This window comes from Podarcis filfolensis, assembly GCF_964270895.1.
Source record: "Podarcis filfolensis genome assembly, chromosome: 4".
Lineage (NCBI taxonomy): Eukaryota > Metazoa > Chordata > Lepidosauria > Squamata > Lacertidae > Podarcis > Podarcis filfolensis.
In genome coordinates this window covers 3,691,681-3,713,092 of record NC_139607.1, presented here as the reverse complement: position 1 = coordinate 3,713,092, position 21,412 = coordinate 3,691,681, and the positions used below count along the sequence as shown (strand labels likewise).

The following is a 21,412-nucleotide window of genomic DNA, read 5'->3' as shown; positions in this document are numbered from 1 at the left end:
ATCTTCATCAATTGATAGACTCCTACCTTCAGGAGCACTGTCTCCCTCCCCCACATTAGTCAGTTTAAAGCCCTCCTGATGAGGTTTCTGGGCAAAAACATTCCTCCCAACCGTTGTGAGGTACAGCCCATCACTTGCCAGAAGTCCATCTTTAAGAAACTGCAGTCCGTGATCTAAGAATCTAAACCGTTCCTGTTTACACCATTTGCGAAGCCAGTTGTTCACTTCCACTATTTTTCCCTCTCTCCCTGGGCCACGTCGTTCAACTGGGAGGACAGATGAGATGACAATTTGTGCATTTAATTGCTTCAATTTCCTGCCCAGAGCCTCGTACTCTCTTTTGATCTTCTGGAGGCTATTGCTTGCGGTGTCATTGGTTCCCACATGAACCAAGAGGAAGGGGTATTTGTCAGTGGGTTTTATGATTCCTTGCAGTCGTTCAGTTACATCTTGGATCTTAGCCCCGGGGAGACAGCACACTTCCCGAGACATCTTGTAAATAAGTGTGCTTAAAATATCTTTACTTATCTTGTAAATAAGTGTGCGTATTTACCTGCTGTAAATAACTTTCATTCAGTGACTTCAAGTTTATTATTTATAAGATAAAGAGATAACATTTTCACTATCTGAACATTCACAATATGACCATATATTTAAAGCACATGGCTTTCCCCAAAGAATCTTGAGAACCATAGTTTACCCTCATAGAGTGCAGTTCCCAGAACCTTTTACAAACTACAGTGGTACCTCGGGTTAAGTACTTAATTCGTTCCAGAGGTCCGTTCTTAACCTGAAACTGTTCTTAACCTGAAGCACCACTTTAGCTAATGGGGCCTCCCGCTGCTGCTGCTGCTGCTGCTGCGCCGCCAGAGCACGATTTCTGTTCTCATCCTGAATCAAGGTTCTTAACCTGAAGCACTATTTCTGGGTTAGCGGAGTCTATAACCTGAAGCGTCTGTAACCTGAAGCGTATGTAACCTGAAGCGAATGTAACCTGAAGCGTCTGTAACCTGAAGCGAATGTAACCTGAAGCGAATGTAACCTGAGGTACCACTGTACAATATTTTTTGAGGGAGCTGATGTGCGTTAAATGTATGGTGAAGATGTGATTGGGCTTCCTGTTCTGTCATGTCTGATATGTCAGGGTAGTTCTGTACACTTGATTTTGCTGGGCCATCTGGAGTACCTTTGTTAGTATTGCAGTCCTCCTCTGTGCTTGTATGTTGCAGCAACTGTTTGAAAAATAACCACAGGGGGAACTTATAATTAATACGTACTTCCTTTCTACTGCTAAGAACCAATCAAGATGCGCAATCTGAAAAGAGGAAGAGCCCAGTCTGGGGACATTCTGCTGAAAAAGAGCTTTTCACTGCTGAAACCCTTTCCTATTGGGAAAAGGGAAGCACCCAGGGAGCATTGCCCCAAATCCTGTGCATGGGACTGTTTTAAGGGATTGATACTTCTTTTTTTAACAGAACTGTGCTATATTTCTCTTTGTTTGTTGAGGAGGATGCTAGGCGTTTTGCAGATGTCATAATGATTTTTTCATTGCACCATGAAGGAGTTTAATAACTTAGAAAAGTAGAGCTTATAGTTTTTAAAGGCACAAGCTCCCTTGCTAGGCAATCCTGAATGACACAGCCAAACTGGCACACTCAATAAGTCACAGCCATACACAAAGAACTGTGAAAACATAAGTTGGATTTATAACGCATCTGTCACTTACTTAAGCCATTAAAAAATGCACAACCTCCAGAACTTTCAATGTCACTGGACAGGAGCAGGGAACCTGCTTTTTCTTCACTGTCTTTCTGACTCATCCTCTTCTTTCTCTTTCTCTTTCTTAAACCTCTCCCTCTGCATCCAGTGTGCTGTCATAGGAAGCTGAGATCACTCTGGCCAGAGGTCACTTGCAGAGGCTTTCTACCACTCCATCTGCGTTGGGTTGTTGTCGCTCATTTTCTCTTCCCATCCTTCTTCTCTAGAGTTTGAAAACCCCACAAGCAAACATCTGGATCCAGCAGGACTCTTAATCAGGCTCAAGTTTGTCAGGAAAATTGAATGTTACAAAACTAGGCAATGCTAACTTAGTGGGATCACACTGACATTCATTCCTTCATATCTGCAGAGCTCACCAACCCTTTCTTGCTGAGCAAGTGAAAAAGACTGAGGATATATATGCTGTAGTTCTGGTAGATATCTTTTTGGTGCTTGCCAGTGCTCCCTTCCCATCACAGCCATCTCACCTGTCCAGCCCCTCTACCAATTTTACTCTCTCACTATGATTCTTTTCATTACCTCCTTAGTGTGTCTGAATAACCCCCTACAGTTCCCAACTCCTCTCCACCTAAGTTCCCTTCCCATGCATCTCTGCTTGCTTGCAAAAATGCTCCCTCCCACCCCTAAATAGCTACTGTGATAGCATATGCTCACCATCCCATGAGCCATTGTCTCCATACTACCATCACCAGTAGCAATTCCATGGTGGAATCTACACACATATAAAAAACACTGAGAAAATGTTTTTTTAAAAAACATTTCAAAAAATATATTGAAATTGCCATAGTTCACCATCGCTATCTGGTGTCACATTTGTATATTGCACTTTACAAGTCACTTAAAATGTTTTATTTGCAGCTGTATAGTTGAGCCCCATGTCTTCCCGTAAAGCAAGGAGAGGGTGTAGTCCTACAAAATTTGGATGATCACAGCTTCCCCAATGCTGTTGTAAATGCTAGCAATTTGCAAAATTCCATGCTTTGTTTCAGCGTTCAGTTCCGTATATTTGCTGCACTCACATACTGCTAATGTGTAAAGAGGAAGAAACAAAATAAATGGCACTGTTGTTGAAGAGTAAACCCCTTTACAACTAAGGTATATATTTTCATTAGCTCTGAAGATGGCTCAAGCACTTGCTTATAATGTAGATGAAATGCTATGAACCTTCTTAGGCACAGGAGACAATTTGTGGAAGCAGCAACATGACTAACCACCACAATCAGATCTTTGGTCATGGAATTAGGTTTTCCTACCCCATCCTCCATAGTGAAGGCCCTGCACCGCCTGAACCCGCCCCCCCCCCATGTGAAATATGGAATGAGGGGAGTGTCCATGGGCACCACTTTGGCACTGCTCTTCAAAAGCCATGTCCCCATTCTGCCTTCTGCTATTGAGGAGGGACACGCTGGGGCGGGGGCTCACCCGTCACAGCACAGAGGTGTGCTTTTATGCAATAAACAGCAGAGCCAGGGACTACACCTGGAGACTGGCACCAGGAGGGGCAGCCCTCTGGTCAAAGTTCCACCAGGCCCAAGCAGAAAGTTGAGGGTGAGGTGGGGGAGGAGCTGGCCCCCCGCCAGAGCAGAGGCCACAAGAGATCTCAGACAGGCAGCCAATGCCCAGAGCAGCACATCAACTTCACCTGCACCTGCAGAGAGTGGAGACTTTGTCTGAGATCCTTGTGATTCCTGCACTGCAGGGAGTTGGACTAGATGCCCCTTGGGGTTCCTTCCAACTCTATGGTTCTATTACTCTATGATGGCTTCAGCTGGAGAGTGAAATCCGCAGAAATTGTGGACCTCCCTTGGGCAAGAGGAAATGTCTTCCATTTATGGTAGGATCCCCTTTAAATCAGCCCAGTGAAAGCAGCAGCACTTCACACCATGCACATAGGAGAGTCTTGCTGGATCATGACCTTTATTTTGTTCTTCACACATAATTTACTTTAAGTACATAACATTTTGTAAATGCACACTTCTGGATCTTTTGAAAATATGAACTGAGCAACCTACACAGAAAGCAGGTGGCATTCATCTTACTAATTGGGATGTCAAAGACCATTGATTTTGATTAAATCTCTACACTTCACATTATGTAAATGATTCACAGCTCAGAAAAATAAATGCAGAGTTACGGGTGGCAGCAGCAGGAAAGCAGACAAAACCAGCAAACACATTAGGGGCTGCCTGGTTCTTTAATTTACGTACTTTACTTATACTTGAGTCTTTGCGTAACAGCATTTAGTTCTTCTTGGTTTCACAGGAGTTTGCATTTAGCTAAATCTCTTCAAGATGCATCACACAGAGCTGTTGTGTTATTAAGACTTAATCTCCTTCTTCTGAATTTCATCAGTTAAATTTAGTCTAATTACTCTGTGCTTACCTCCCACAAAGTCATACCTCAAAACCACACAAAATGCATCATCTTGAAATAATTAAAGTATGTTGTCCCAAAATCTGCAATAGTGTCAAACTAAGAATACATTAATACATGGAGTTCAAATGCCGCTGGCAGCCTGACTGACCTAACAGATCTATGAATGAGAGACTTGAAAACGAACTTGGTACACTGGAAAGTTATAGGAATTGAGTATTTGGAAGTGAACAAGTGGCAAAGACCACTGTAAGGCAAGCAAAGTTTAATCCATTATACCTATCTTATACCATAGACCTTGATACAATGATTGAAAGCTGGAAGAGCAAAGGGGATAGGAAGAACTATTTGTGGTGATATGGGAGCATGACCTCCCCCTCCTCAGTCCTCATCAGTGCATGTACATAAACGTGTCAATATGTCTTCACAAAGCACTACATCACACACACAACCCCTGAAAACACAGGCCATTTCTGGCACCTTTTTCTAGAAAAATAGCACTGAGTATGACTCTGTTTACCCAGACTGTCTACTGAATGGGATGTGCCGGTTATGTAGATTGCACACAATGTCACCTGTTTGTAACTTGCAGAAACTCATTGGAATGTCAATGCCAGATGTAAATTCTGTCTGGAAAGGTATAATGCTTGTAAATGCCAAATGCTTTGATTGACACAGGCAATTTTGACCTGCCTCACCTGCTGTAACCCCTCCCAATTTTGGGATGTCTCTTTGACATTTGCCTATGCTTCACTGACACTTGTGGGGTGGGATTTTTTTACTGTTTTGCGCCAAATGTAAGACTTGAAAGGCAAACCCCCCTTTGTCTCAGGGTTCTCCTTTCTTTGCTTTTAGAGAGGTTGAATCTTTGTCACGACAAATAGGTAAACAATCAAAGGCTGAGCAGCCCACTGTGCTTTTGGATTTTTGCCTGGTTGTGTTCTCTTTATTTTTTACTCTGACCCGGGAACCTAGCTTTTGTGAAGTACCTCAGGTAAGGGGTTCGGCCCTAAAGCGAGCACCAGAGGAGAAATACCTGCTACCCCCTTGGAGCATTCATGCCCATGGGACAACTTTATAGTGTTCTATTTGAAGCATACACGAAAAAGATTTTTTCATTCTCTTATCAAAGTTTCCCAAGAAAATACAGCCATCATGAAATAAGAGATTCTCTTTTGGATTAGCACAATAGCACTTTTATCTCCTTACCTAAATGTACTTATCTTGCATTAAGTGACTGTAACTTTTTTCTTTCTTTGCTGTCTGTTATCTGACGTGTTTTATGCCTTTATTCCAGACTAAATAGAATTTTTCAAAATGAAAGAAAACAGTTCTCATAATGGAAGTAATAAACAGTTATGTAGCTTGAGGTTGTGGATTGGAAATGACGACCTTTGACATTAATGATGAAATCTTTGACAACGGTGCCTGGGAGGTGAACTTTCTGATAGCCTCCATACTGAGACTGTCGTGATTGAAACATGGGGCTCGTCCACACTTGCACTTTCTCTACTGCTTTCCCCTGGGAAAGCACTGAATCAGAACGAATGGCAATCGGGTTGTCCATGGAGCACTATTTGTTCAAGTTTAGCACTAAAGAGCAGGTTTTCCAGGGGAAAGTGTCAGAGCTAAGGCAAAGCTGCTTGGACCCACTCTTTGTAGGGACAGGCAAAGTGGAAGTGCAGATGATCCCATAGTTGTTAGCTTGTTGCTTCTCACTATGCTTCATCTAAGACAAGAACAGGTCACCAAGGTTTGCTCAAATCTAACTTTCAACAGCCCCAGCTACCTTGACCAATGTGCAACAACATGTAGTGGTCCCCCATTCCTGAGCTAAATAGTCTCTTTCAACTAATTTCTTGTATCTTGTTGCTTCTGTGACAACAGGCAGATAAAGTTAAACCATTGTACTGCACCTTAAATTCCAGCAGAAATAACTCCTCAACAGTCATGTCTCAATAGATGGCAGTACAATCCTATGCATGTCTATTCAGAAAAACAACTCACATTTAGTTTAAAGTGCTAACAGCTATGTGTATAGAATCAGGGGTGTAGCAACCCCAGCCTCAGCAGCTTCCTCACGGGGGGGCACCTGATCTCACCCCTCCCAAAAATGTGCCTGAAGCTGCAGCCCCCTCAGCCCCCCCCATGCCTCTGTATAGAATACATACAAATTTGCATGATTCGAAGTCTAAGAGTCACCTCAGTTTATGAACAAATTTGGTGAGAATCTTCCTTTTCCTAGGTAGATATATTATGAAATATAAAGACTTGTATGACAGTTTTTCTTGCTATGTATATAATACAATTACATGGCATATGTGTACAGTATCTCAGCCTTTGTTGTACTTTGAAAAAAGGATAATGTGCTGCATTTTTTTATGTTGGAATACAATCTAAATGCACCAAAGTAGCATTTTTAAAAAAGTGGCCCAAGGGAATATCTAAAAGCAGGAGAACACTGAAATCCATTGACTTTTGCACATAAGAAAAAATAATTCCTTTTTAATTCCCTTAAGGGAGCCGGGGAGTGGGGCTGTTTCTTGTCCAGACGCCCAACTCAAGGGCTGAAGGGCGGTGGGTCATATGCTGTGCGTGTCATACGGTGAACTTGACCCTGGTCAAGCCCTTCCATCCATCAACCAGCAGGCAGTTGATTTAAGGTACACACCCAATGCCTACACCAAACCTGTTTACATCTGTAATCAATCAGATATCCTAAATAGGGCAAACTTTCAGAGAACAGGATTGCATGCTGGTGGAACAATACACCTTTGCCATGCACATTTGGCACAAAGACTGAGCTGCCATCTCACTGTGTCTCCCAAAGCAGCAGCCTAGTAGCCCATGAGTCTGTGATCAGAGTGATTCACATGCTTAGACCGTTGAGGGAAATTGAATGAGCATGGGAAAAGAGTGTTTCAGTGGTTATCATGCCATCTTGGGGTCCCAATGTGTGTTAAAGAAGCGCTTATGGCTCAATTCAGGAAGCAGCACTGTCAAACTATTGTTCCATCCACATCAGCATTGCCTGGCAGCACCTCTCCAGGGGTTTGAAGAAGTCTTTCTCAGTCATCCCTGGAGATTGAGCCTGGTACCATCTGCATATAAAGCATCAGCTGTAACACTGATATGCAAGACTTAGAATGTGATCTGTAGTGTTTTTAGAAGTACAATTGCAAAGCAAAATACATATTTCATATGTGCTTCAAGTGGTTTGGAACTTCTGTGCTACTTTGTATTAGAGTTTCACAAATCTAATTTTAGTTCTCTCCATGCCTTGATTGCAGAAGTCACAGTGAGACAATCCAGGCTGTATTGTGGAAAAGCAGCCTTATGAGTCAGAATGAAAGGCCTATTGAGTCTCTAATCTCATCTGTAGTAGTAAACCTTTGGCTCCGTCCCCTAGCTCCTGTGCACTACTCCATGTAAGCCTGTAACTAAACCTAACCACAAGCAATTGAAACATTTAAAATTTTATTTCCTGTTTACCCCTGCCTCATCTCCCTCCCCTGTGTCAAATTTTAGACTGTAAGCTCCTTTTGCCCTTTAAAATAGTGTTCTATGTTGGGTTGCCAGTGCAATGAATTTGATTTTTAGCACAGGAAGGTGTCTCCAATTGGGTGGGGGTTTTTTTAAGTATTTGATTGTCCAGTAGAGGCAGATCTTGTTAATTGGACTTCTGAGTAGGAGGGTATGGCTGAGCTGGCAAGTTGCCAGATATCTCCCCTCCCCCAGTTATTATAAATATCCTTAGTAAAGCTACATGACACACTTTTTAGACTGCTACTTCCTGGACCTGCTTTGTGATGCACTTCAAACGCTACCTCCTAGACTTGCCGTTTGACTTTCTTTGGAAGACTACCTGTCTGCTAAACACTTCATATGCCATCTCTTTGTGGTACTTTCGTAACAGCCAGGTCATGTGACCAAGCTGAACAGGTGTAAGAACCAGCCTAAGTCTTTCCTCTCTGGTCATTTTACACCATCCGGGGCTCAGCCACCTTCAACCCAGCCAGCTGAGCCCTGGTTGAGCTCGGGAGAGTAAATAACTCTGGTGTAGCTTCAGCTGAACAGGGTTGGGGATTTAACACCAGCTGGGGCTGCCTGAGCTCAGGCATCCTAAACTGCTCATCTTGCGGAAATGACTGGCAGAATCCGAGACCTGGGAGAAGAGATGGTGGAAGAAGACTGGAAGAAATTTAAAGACTATCTTCAGAAATACTGTAAAATTAATGAATGTTAAAATTATGCTTGGATTGGTAATAAGTGGTAACTAGTGACAAAAGTTAATAAGATTATGTAAAAAAATGTATTGATAAATGGTTGAAAATATTGAGGTTTAATATGTTATGGCACAAAGTTAAGATATTTGAGAAAGGGTAAGAATTTGCTGAATTAAGTATGTAAATGGGAACACAAAAGGGGGGAGGTGTGAGGAGGTCAAGGATACAAGCATATGAATTTGAGGATATTGAGAAAAATGGACTTGTTTTATTTCTTTTTTCAAATTTCTTTTTTTTTTCTTAATTAGCTGTTTTTTGTGTATTTTGTGTGTTTTCTTTTTTGTAATGTCTATTTTTATCTGTGGTCTTTCTTTTATTCTGTGAATCTTTAATTTTCTCTTTTGTAAAACTCCAATAAAAATTTATTTAAAAAAAACAACTGCTCATCTTGCCATAGGATTGCCTAATAAATGTACCACCACAGAAAATAATGTCCTCTTCAGATGCTAAAATACGAGGAATTAGGATTGCACTCAGCCAAGGGAAAAAAAAGACACAAAGCAAGGACAGGGTAGATCATGGTGGCTTTTATTGATGGCAATATTAACAATGGTTTTATCTCATATGTAAAAAGTTTAGCTTCATGGAACTTAAAAAAATGTCTCTGTTGAATACATCCTATACGTACTCCCTGCTTGTACCAGCCTTCTTTATCAAGTGCCATCCATGAGGCAAAGTGAGACGTCTTGAGCACCAAGGAGAACACTGAGAACTTTTGCCACAACAAATACCTGAAATGCGGAGGAGAGGAAAAAGGTAACATGGAGATCTCATTGTCATTTGCACTCCATCTCCCATTGTTAATCAAAAAAATTAGCAGATGTTCTATAAAAACAGGCTTCAAAAAACTGCAATTTTGTCTCAGATAACTTTTATTTTTTGAGGTAAAGCTGCTTTGACATTATGAGGTAAGACGCACTGTTGTTGGATTTTGAAGCACTTTTTAGGAGAAAAGAAAGAACCCAGTAGTAGGTTAGGTATTAACTTAATGAGTGTTCCTCATTAATTTCAGCAGCCAGGTTGCTCACTGGGGCAAGACAGTGTGAGCGTATTACACCGATCCTGGTCCACCTGCACTGATTACCAATTAGTTTCCAGGCCCAATTCAAAGTGCTGGTTTTGACCTATAAAGCCTTAAGGACCCCAATACCTCAAGGTCCGCCTCTTTCCATATGAACCTACCCAGACGCTGAGATCATCTTCCGAGGCCCTCCTCCGTGTGCCTCCTCCTCGAGGTCTGGAGGGTGGAAACACGAGAATGGACCTTTTCTGCAGTGGCTCCCCATCTGTGGAATGCTCTCCCCAGGGAAGTTCGCCTGGCGCCTTCATTATACACCCTTAGGCGCCAGGCAAAAACATTCCTTTTTAACCAGGCCTTTGGTTGACTAACATTCAATGCCCTTTTAAAATGTGCTTTTGTGGGGGAGGGGGGTTGTTCTTTTTTCTTTTGATTATGTATTCTGTGTTTTTATATCGTGATTTTATCCTGTGAACTGCCCTGAGACCTGGGGGTATAGGGCAGTATACTAATTTAATTAATAAACAAAGAATGCAAAAATCACCACCCACATTCATGTTAGCAATGAACTCCAAAACGGAGAAGTGGATCCACAATTTTGTAGTTTGTGTTTTCCCAGCTCAGGAGCATCCCAGGTGCTTCTGATATTGACAGAAGCCCATGTTGCCCTGCTGCCACACTTGGCATCCCAGTAAAGCCGGGCATGTAAAGGTGGCAACAGCTGTCTCTAAGCAGCCCAAGAGGCTACAGCTCTGAAGAAGAAACATGTCAGGAAAGAAATCACATCAAATAGTGTAATTTCTGTACACTAAATATCAAATATAGAAAAAGAGAAGGGCAGTTTATAACCTTGGAAGATAAATAGATACAAAGGGGACCCACAAGAAAATGTTGCCATATGGATTGCTCCTGTTAAGTCCAAGTTCCAAGCCAGCCATGTCCTGTTTGTGGATATTCCACACTTCCGCTCCCTCTCACCCCTCGTTTCCTCCCCCAGCCTCAAAAACCACTTGCCATTCTGTGCTCTTTGGGCGAGGGCTGTGGCTGCGTGTTTCTCCATTGGTGGGAGCTTCTGGCTGAGAACATGTGACGCCATTGTCCACACAGCTCCATCTGCCACCAAGACAGGCTCAAGGTTCCTGTACACCTCAGGGATCGCCTGATATTCCAGCTCTATCACTGAGATCATTTTGCGTCTTTGGTCGTTCCCTGAGTTGGTGAGACTCGTTTGACAACAACAAGAAATCAAGCCATCGGCCATCGGCCCAATCCTGTGGAACAGCCTGCCTTTTAAAAATTTACTGAGAAATCTTCTATCATCACCACTGGAGTTAGTGGGAAATTTTCTAAGTTTCTTGTTATATTTATTCCCAAATACTTTATTACATTTCTTAATTTTATATCTATTTTATTTTTCTTCAAGAAAATGTTTTTCATCTTCACCGTAATTAAATATCATCATCTCTAATTTGGACCAATTAATTCACAACCCTGTTATTTCTTCAATTTTTATTCCAAATGTGCTTCTATTACCTGCATATTTTCCAATGGATTTTCAGTTGTTAGCAAGGTGTCATCTGCAAATAAGCTTATCTTCTCCTTTCCTTTATTGCTTATTCCTTTCATATTTCCATCTTCTCTAATTACATTGGCCAGAGTTTCAATGACCAATACAAATAAGATTGGGAAAAGGGGGCATCTTTGCCTTGTACCTCAGGTTGTGTTATTTGTTCTGTTATACTATCGTTCACCATGACATATGCCTAAATCAAGTCTAAATCTAATCCTTTAAATCGTTCTCCAAATCCTAAACTTTCTATAATCATTTTTAACACTGGTCATTCTACACAGTCCTATTAAACTAGACACCTGTCTTCCTGCTATAAAGCCACATTGGTTTTTATTTATACATGAAAGTGTTCATCCTTTTTGTCATTATTGTTGTCAATATTTTAGCATCTTGATTTACTAGGGAAATTGGCCTATACGATTCTGGGTCTTTCAAATCTTTTCCTGGTTTTGGAATTAAGATAATTATTGATTGTTCCCACAATGGTGGGCTCCTCTCACCCTCTATTATTGAATTAGATAATACTTTTAATTTAGGAAACAGTATTTTTAAAAAAATACCTTATAATATTCTGTTCCCACACTCCTGGGGTTTCCCTCCTTTTAGTTTCCCTATAATTTCTGCTGTGATATATTTTCATGATACAGAGATATATAAATATTTTAAATAAATAATAAATAAATAAACTGCAACCAATTGACACTAGCATAGATTTATACTGTTAATTAATATAAAGTCCTAAACCAATCAATTCCATGGTTGCCACATACTGGCTTTAGTCACATTTTTTTATCCACAGACCCAGTGGTGGGTAATGCTTTTGGCAAGTATTTCTCAAATCAAGTATCTCACCATTTATATTGAGCCGCTTTGTGGTTTGGTGTGGTTTTCAGCATCTACTGAACAGAGAGGAATCCAGGCATGATCATGCTTTGCCTGCGCCTTCACTGTACACCTTTAGGCACCAGGCAAAAACCTTCCTTTTCAACCAGGCCTTTGCCTGACTTGATCTACATCCTATACCCTTTTTTAAAATGCTGGCTCTTTTGAGGGTTTTTATTGGGTTGTTGGTATTGTTTTGATTTTATGTCTTTGATATTTTATGTGAACCACCCTGAGACCTTCGGGTATAGAAACAAACAAACAAACAAAATGCTTTAGCCAGGTTCACCACATTTGCCTCAGATACCCATTCCTTTTCAGAGATTATCTCCATGACTAGTAATTTTTAGCTGACTCAAAACAGTAGCCCCATCAGTGCAAATTTCTAGACAGCCCCGCAGCATCAGATAAATTCCAACAGAACGTCTGTGAGTTATTCTCTTATTCTAGGAAGTGATAAATGTTTGCAAAACCAAACATTAAAAGGTTTTGTGCACTACCCCCACCACCCCCTCACTCTGCATGACCATCATCAGTATTTACCCATTATCAGTTCCTAGCTCTTGGAGGTTGATAAAACTGTTGAGTAGGCCGTGTTGACCGCCGGGGCTGTCCATCACCACCTCTTCGGAATTCTAAAGTTTGTTCATAAGCCAATTCTTCCTCTTCCTGCAGGTAAACAACATTATTTAAAAGTGTACACTGACAGAATTATACAGAAAGAAGTTCCCTTTCTAGGCAAAAAGATCTTTAGCTAAAATGGCCCTTACAAGAATGGCTGGGCCAGATCACACTCATGTTTTCTTAAGGACAGAAGCCTGAGAAGTGAAATCTGGTTACTGGAAAGAGCAGGGAGAGGCTGTATGTGTAGCAAGGAATCGTATAGATAGAACATCTTTCCCCCCAAAAGTCTACACAAACTAATCTGCAAAAAAGGGCCAGAAAAGTGACTAGTGGGACTTTTAATGATTAAAAACATGGCATTGGAGTGACAAGTACTTAAGGTGTGAGATCCAACACAGAAGCATCAAAGATGAAATGAAAACGTGAAACAGAAAAATGTTACTACTCTTTCTGTAGGAACCCTATCTGTGATATAATGTCCGTAATGAATAAATAGAGAATTCAGTAGGGTATAAACAAGCTCTGAAAACTATAGTTATATGTATGTCCCACACTACTTTGAGGTTGGCTCAGAGTGATTAGCTAGCACGGTGCACAAGTTAATGACACATTGGAACCGGGGAGACCTAGCACTGAAACTCCTTCTGTGAGCTCAGATCAGTCACACATTCTTACTCTAGCCTACCTCACAGAGTTGTGAAATAAATGGAGTGCGGACAGGGGGCAACCATATGCTGTATGTTGCTTTGAGATCTTTGGAGGAAAGGTGGAACACACATAACCAAAATCATAGAATCATAGAATTGTAAAGTTGAAAGGGACCTGAGGGTCATCTAGTCCAACCCCCTGAAAAGCAGGAATCTCAACGAAATCATATGTGACAGAAGGCCATTCAACAGCAAGCACTTAAAAAACTAATACTAATTATAGTTTTTTGGCCGTAAATTGTTGCTCCTTACTGAATTGGAAGCTCACCATGACAATCCCCATAGTCATGCCCCAAAAAGAATCCCAAAATGCAAGCTGTTCTGTTGATGCCTTCATAGATAGATGATAGATACAGAGATACTGTAGAATGTAGATGATAGATAGATACAGTGCTTTTGGGGGGTCACAGAGGTCGCATAACCCTAAACATTTTGTGAATCTAAGTCTGGCCTCATTGAGGGGCAGTATTTCAATATGAGTAGGAAAATGAGAGTACCCCTAAACATTTTTTTAGATTTTTTGGATAGATGATAGATGATAGATAGATAGATGATAGATAGATAGATAGATAGATAGATAGATAGATAGACAGATTGATAGATGATAGATGATAGATGATAGATAGATAGATTAGATAGACAGATAGACAGACAGATAGATAGATAGATAGATAGATAGATAGATAGAGATAAGAACACACAAGAGTACATAGCATAATACCCTATTTATGAGGCTCAGAATGACTGCAGTCCTATGTAGTTTCTGGAGGAAATTCCATTGAACACTTGGGTGCTTACTGCTCACTGCAAGTGTAAAACACTGGCTTGCAAGACACACTAAGCCTTGCCTTAGCGAGACCATGCAAGCATGTGGGTTCCCAAAGAAGATAAATTCTGCAGGGATTAGCTGCTCTACAGACTTCCTAGCTGTCAACTCCCTGCTGCAGCCAGTTCCAGCAGGGAGACAAAGATATGGTGCTGACAGCACAGCCTCCTTGTCAAGCCTGCTGGGATCAGCTGCACGGAGTTCCTGACTGCACAAAGCAGGCCTTGCTGTAAGTGCCAATCAGCTAAAGGTCATAGTGACCTCAGGACACTTTGACACAAAATGGGGATGGGAGTTGGTGGAGCTCAGGATGTGGTCTCCTGGTTGGATCTTGTTTCCCCACCTGTAACATAGACTATATTAGATTGAAGTATCACAAGTCAATTGAAGTCTGGTCCAGAATACCGTTTGTGTTTCTTTTTCACAATCTGTGCAAATTTCTCACTCCAGCTACACTAGGTGGAGGTTAAGATTGTAAGGGGAAAGAGGAGCAGTAGACATTTCTATCAGTACTTTTTTGTACAAACTCACATGTTTTGCTATGACATTAGAGACACCTCTTGTTCACATCATTTATAGAAAGAACTAGCAGGGATAAATGGAACAAGGATTGAACAGCATGGGGGGAAATAGGAACACCTGGCCCTATTTTTATTTCAAAGCCAGTTCAGTTCTCCTAGTGTAAAGGAAAAAACCAAAACATATTAAGTAGAAGATTTCTCACCTTTAAACTTCTGATACCCTTTTAAAGTGTCAGCAGCTCTTTCAACAGATGTTACATATAACAACTGCAATAGCTATCACCACTGAGCATGAATTTAAATTTAAACTTGAATTTTTGGCCTCCCATCTGCTTCCCCGCCTCTTATTTTAAATTATAGTACAACCTCCTCTCAGAAAGATTAAAAGCAAAGAAAAGAGGAGGAAATTAGTAAGTGACCTAAAAAGCTAGCTCATAGTTACTAGAATAAGAGTTCCCATTATTCTAAATGCAGGTTAAAATGCAGCTCTATCCTTTTCTTGCTGTGCTTAAAGCACATGTGTATGTTTTAGTCTACACTTTTTCCAGGTGGCTCATACCTTTTGGTTATGACTGGGCCAGGGGTGTGGAACTGCATTTGGCCTGTGGGAGAGCACCCTGGCATTCCTCTGCAGCAGCGCAAACTGGGATACAAAGGAAAAGCCAAGCAAGGCTTGAAGCTCAAGTCCTGGTTTGGCAAGGCATAGCTGTGTTATGAATTCCCTATGGGGAACTCTCTAAGGAAGCTGATGCTGGTGCCTTTGCTCTCACTACAAGGGTGAGAGCAAGCCTGCATTGCCAATAAACCCTCAGGTGCACACGATATGGCTCACGACTGTGAGCTAACAGCAATGTCCCTACCACATCTGACATCACATATGATGGGAGGTGTTGGGTAGGTATGTGTAGTTTCATGGAACTGGTTAGCAGACCTAATTAGGCCCACAACCCAGAGGTTCCCCAGCCCTGGCATAGGTGTTGCCCTACACCTCGCTTCAGATATTTGAAAGGGAATTGCACGTGCTACACTCTCAGATAAGGTTAACAAGAGACTTTGGGACCATGCTAAATCAAGTGGGGGTTGGCAGTGGAGCTGGTCTGCAGTCATACCTCATTTCTGACCAAACATAGTACTGTTATTGAAGCTGTTTATGACCGTATGTGCTTCAAATAAAGTAGCCCCAAGTGAACTTGTCAAATGCCCTCTCGGCATCCACCAAAGACCATCAGCAGCAAAAGTGTATTCTCCACAGTTGCTATTAAGCCATGTGAATGCTTTGCTAAGACAATGGTTAAGAATGAGCTTAGGACATAGATTTCAGCCTGCCTTTGTAAATCAGATCAGACATTAGCTTGAGCAGAAAAACTTGGTTTCCTCACATCGGAATGACTGGGGCATGTCTCTTGTATCTTGCCTAAGACTCTGAAGAGCTGCTGATGTGCCCCAAACCTTTTCCCAAAGCTACATTGTCCAGTGAAGCAGATAGGTTTCTGGCACAGTGGCAGCTAGACCATTTTGTGGCACATACCATGTCCATCTAGCGAGTGAGAAGTTTCTTACCACACTGACCAGCAAAGTACTATGCCAGTTCACAGCTACATTCTTGGGGCTCTCATTGCAGATGAAAAGAGGAAGCTCATACTGGAATAGGCTGTTCTAAGAAGAGGGCCATAATTGCCTGGGTCATTATGGCCATGCCCTCCCGCAACTGGCTTGTTCGTGGCAGATTAGCTCAAATTCAAAAGGTGTAGACTTTGAGGAAGCACAGACAGTCTTTCTGTAGGAGATCACTTGTTCAGTTGTTTTACCAGCACGAATTGAATGGAGAATGCAGATAACTCTGATTAAAAACAAACTTGGGGAGTGAATAGGTGGAGCTTGATCCTTTTTTGGTCTGCAAGCTTTGCAGCCTCTCAGAGAACTGAGAAGGATTTCTTCTAACCGGGAAAGTTCAGGCTAACAGGGTAAATGCTTACAATTCTTTGTCAGATTGTTTCCATTTCTAATTTAAAACTAAAGGTTGCATTTCACTAGGCTTTTTAAAGCTCAATATGTTTTGCTAAGAGGGACACGGGTGGCGCTGTGGGTTAAACCACAGAACCTAGGACTTGCTGATCAGAAGGTCGGCAGTTCGAATCCCCATGACAGGGTGAGCTCCTGTTGTTCGGTCCCTGCTCCTGCCAACCTAGCAGTTCAAAAGCACGTCAAAAGTGCAAGTAGATAAATAGGTACTGCTCTGGCAGGAAGGTAAACGGTGTTTCCATGTGCTGCTCTGGTTCACCAGAAGCGGCTTAGTCATGCTAGCCACATGACCTGGAAGCTGTACGTTGGTTCCCTCGGCCAATAAAGCGAGATGAACGCTGCAACCCCAGAGTCGTTCACGACTGGACCTAATGGTCAGGGGTCCCTTTACCTTTACCTATGTTTTGCTAGTTAACCTACATGTTCAGAAGTAAGCAGCACAGAGCTCAAAGGAGCTTAGCCCCAAGTTAAGTATAGAAACAACTGCAGTTGTGTCATAATTCTTTTTAGTTTAATGGAATAAAAATCCTAAATAGCTGAAAGGGTGGGGGTGTCAAAAACTGTGGAATTAATACCAGCTGTCAAATAAATCACATGAATGATTCATATACTCATCAATCTATGTAACTGGCAACACAATCACATTAAGATTCTTGCTGTTTAGTCAGAAATCATCCCCAGGGAGCCAGCAGCCAATGGGCCAGAACCAGCCTCCTCAACAGGTCCAAACAGGATGTTTTGGACCACTGCTCTCTTAGGATACTGCTTGAAACTACTTGGGAAAGGCAAAGGACAAGGGAAGGTATCCAGAGCACCTTCAAGTGATTTTTCCCAATGGTGATTCTGCATCCCTTGCCATTTCTGTCACAAAAAGTGAGGGAAGCGGGATATGCTGGGAGCTACGGGGAACTACTACCTCAAGGTTCCTGGAACACCATGAAGCTGTGGTTCTCAAAGGACCAGCAGCCTCTTCTATTGTGGGGAGGGGGAAACTGGGAGGCCGTGGAGATCTCATTCTGTCTCATTGCTGCCCTGGTGATTGGGAACAGCTGAACAGCCGCACCTACCTTTGTCTTGGCCAAGACTACCACTTGAGTGTGGTCCCTTGCACCAAGACAGAAAAAAGGTTACCTACCCCTAAATCACAAACTGAGTTATATAACTCTGTCAGGTAATATCTGTGCTGGTAATTGCATGAATATTGTCGCACTATCATGATGTAGCTATATGTTACAGCTGACTAGTAGAAAGTGGTTCTTAAGGCCAGTGATAATTTGTTGACCCATCACTAGTTATTCAAGAGGAAAGCACCACCAGACGTCTCCTGTACATGCCCTTCTGGCTGCAGAACTATCATTGCACTACCTGTTGGTGAAGGTGACAAAAACCTCTACCTGCAGCATCCTCTAATAGAGGAATAGGTAGTGGAAAGCACAGGGGTCCACCTGCCAGAGTAATGAAGTATGGTTCAGGTGGTCTGCTGGGTCAGTTTCTTTCACAGCAATATAAATCACCACAGGAATTAGGTACACACCAGTTCCACAACTCCAGTGTAAGGGCAGGAGAATCCTTGAACCAGTGCCAGTTTGCTTGTTTATGTAGAACACTGTCAGAGGCCACTTGGATGGTATGGCTCCAAAAGGAGAACCTGAAGACTCTGGTGATGGCCAGCAGTTCAGGGGAATGTATGAGAAGCCTTGGCTCTACTCAGGAACACACAGCCTTGACCATAAGACCCACAATGTGCCCCCACCCCACACAAAAGTGAGTGTTTGTGGCAACTACAGCAGTCAAGGACTGAGAGGTGAAAGAGCAGTACAAGTCGATCATCTGCATTCACCACAAGGAGCACTGAACTCCCAAAGGTGGAAGAAGACATTTGGCATGGGAGCCCACTCCCTGCTGGAACATATCTAGGAGCCAATGCTAAAGAAGGTGCCTCTTCAAACAGATGAAGAGGTGACACAGTTGAAGGCATTGATCCTAGGCACTTTGGCAGCTGGCTGTGTGAGCAGGTCCAGCAACCACACTGGTAGCCAATACAATAAGGTTTTGAGGTATGCTAGAGGCCAGATGTGCATGACCATCCAAATAGCATGTGGGAAGAAGTCACACATTCTATGAATACTCTGGCGGCCATGGCCAGTAGAAATGGGAGGAGTTGGAAGCAATGGTCTCCCTGAGCAAAGTGCAGGATGTGATGTTTGTGTCAGATCGCTATGTGGAAGTACATATCTTCAAGTCTATGGGTACAAATTCCCAACATAAAGGAATGGAAGGATGCTGGCAACCCTGAATTTCCTTGGTCTCATGAAGGAATTATGTCAAGAAGGTCTACAATTGTCTAGAGGCATCGACCTTTCTCAGGATAGTGAGCAGAAGCCCTGAAGTCTCAAGGCATCAGATAACGATTCCATTGTCTCCTTTCAGAGGAGGGTTCTGATCCATCTCTCTTAAGAGGAGACAAAGGTTTTGAACAGGAAATGTCATCTCCAGGAAGCAAGAAAAAGTCAACTGCATATTGCATGTGAACCATGGTGACAGTATGCCACACCAAGCAGAAGTGCCAGAGTCTGGTCCCAAATGCTGGTGGGTATAGCTCCCAACTATGACATGTCACAAGTCAAAACAGATGCTTGGGATATCTGCTGCCCTGGGATGGTTAGATAACTGAACTTCACAGATGGGAACGACCTCTTGGATCAAAGTGAAGATGACTAACAGGATAATTGTGCCTCTGTTGGTTGAGATACAGGACATCTGGAGAAACCTCCATGACAAGGGCATATGGAACACTGTGGGCCTAGGTATGGAGCTTCGGTACAGAATGGCATTAGTTTTAGAACTGATGAGTCCCTTCCCACTGAAAGGCAGGCCTTCAGTGTGGGATCAGGCATCCTGGTTATGCCGCACGTAGTTTAGCAAAGTATGCAAGCAGAGGGCAACAGCACCTGCCATGGCCTACAATCCACCATATGTTTGGAGGCATAGATTTGTCAGACAACAGATCTCATATTGAAAGATTTATATTAACTCCCTGTGGCCCAAAGGATATCTGCTCCTGTAATGATATTATGGTGCTAAGTGTCCCCGTCCCTGACAAAAATGGCTCATGCCTTGGATGCATCTACAAAAATCCCCTGATGAGCTGCAGTGTTAATGGTATGGCAGGGAGCAAGAGTACTGATACCAATGGGACTTTTTGACAATGGGATCCCACAGATACTTTCTCAAGTATTATAGTGAGTGTAAATAGTCTCTGGATGTCCAAGATCTAGAAGACAACTTCTTTGATCCCAGAAAGCTACAAGCAAAATGTGGTATACAACTATGCCAAAAAGAGAGCAAACACCAGTCTCAGATACAAGAGAGCCAGAATGACAAGATAGTATCGTTCTGTCTGGGGGTTATATAATCCTTGATCCCTCTTTCATACATCAACCTGATGACCTAGACTTCAACTGAGTCCTTTTAATGCAACATGTATAGGACTGGGGACCAAACAAGGGCAGATCAGACTTAGCCTATGAAATTTGGGTTTCTTGCATAGTCTTAGATAGAAAAGTTCCTGAGATGCAAACATATCCCTTTATCTTCTTTCTTAGGTTCTGAAGCACAAGAACAGAAAGATTGCTTAGCTTTGGATTTCTACAGCTGATGAACCAGGGCATGACCCCATTTGATGTTGAGGAACCAAATGTGTGGTATTTTCCACACCCATCATCAGTACTGAAGTAGTAACTGCCATGCTCAAATTTGAGAATGGGTCAAGTCCCTAAGGTGTGGTGTTGTAGGCATGTCAAAGGAAACTCGTGACCTCTCAGTCTGAAAAAACAGTTTGCTGTCAACAACAAAATGAATGGAACCAAAGTAGAGAAATGCCAAAGGTTGTGGTGGTTGGAAATCTTGGCATCAGTGTCAAGCACCAAGGAGGCTTGCTCTCACAGTGTCACATGGTAGACGGCATGAGTGGTTTTGGTGTGCCTGGTGGAAATGCTGGCAATGGCTGGGTACATGTCCACTCTTTGTCCCTCAACAAGACATTCATGCCCATCAGTGGAGGGTGGAATGCTACCAAAAGCAAACACGGCCAAAAGGCCACCCATTGCATCACAGGCTCTGCTGGAGGGCAGCGAAGGTGTCAATCAGTGCAGAATGGACCAAAATAAAATAACATAAATGGACAGAAAAAAATAAACTGTAGAAGAGAACGTAAATGAAGGAAGAGATGCCCTGTTTCCTGCTGCAATGAGGCATTTTAGATTAAAAATATCTGCTCTTCCTGCTCTTCCTTTGTCGTTTTAGTGCTGTAAGATTGGGTTTTCCACGTTTCCATGACATTGTTTGATGTCAAAGTATGTATGTTACATTAGCAGATTGTTTTTCCTTTTTAAAACAACATTCTTTTCTTGTTTAAAAATCGAAGCCTTTCTTTGGGTAATTAAAAGAGGAGGAACAAAGACGACTCAGAATCTTGGTGTAAGTCACAAATTGATGGAGGATTAATTTTTAATGAATAAAATTATTTGAGGATGTAACCAATGAGAACCAGATTTAAAATGATTTTTTTTTATTTTAGGGAAAGGGCCTTCTTCTCTTTCTCGACCTTTATCTTACAACTTCTAGTTCACATGGGATTTTCCTCCAGTGACATTTTCCTCTCCAAACCCACCTTCTATGAAGGCAGGAACAGTGGTTTGGTGTTTTGGAGAAATGAAGAATCAATCTATGCTTTTATTGGGCACACTGCTTTGTTCGCTAAGTGGAGACTTGTACTCCTTCCAGGTCAGGTCTCAAAGATGAT

At 42.2% G+C, this 21,412-nt stretch overlaps 1 protein-coding gene across 3 annotated transcripts in view; it reads right to left on the bottom strand.

Moving 5' to 3' along the window:
- Positions 1-8,945: 8,945 nt before the first annotated feature.
- The window catches only part of TDRD3 (tudor domain containing 3), a 63,688-nt gene continuing 51,221 nt past the window's right edge, over positions 8,946-21,412 (bottom strand). For all 3 annotated transcript variants that reach the window (XM_083610638.1, XM_083610639.1, XM_083610637.1), the window contains 2 exons: positions 12,452-12,577; positions 8,946-9,169 (listed from right to left, as the gene is read on the bottom strand). In XM_083610638.1, coding sequence (XP_083466764.1) covers positions 12,458-12,577 — 120 coding nt within the window. In that variant the 3' untranslated portion in view covers positions 8,946-9,169; positions 12,452-12,457. The remainder of the gene's footprint in view (positions 9,170-12,451; positions 12,578-21,412) is intronic.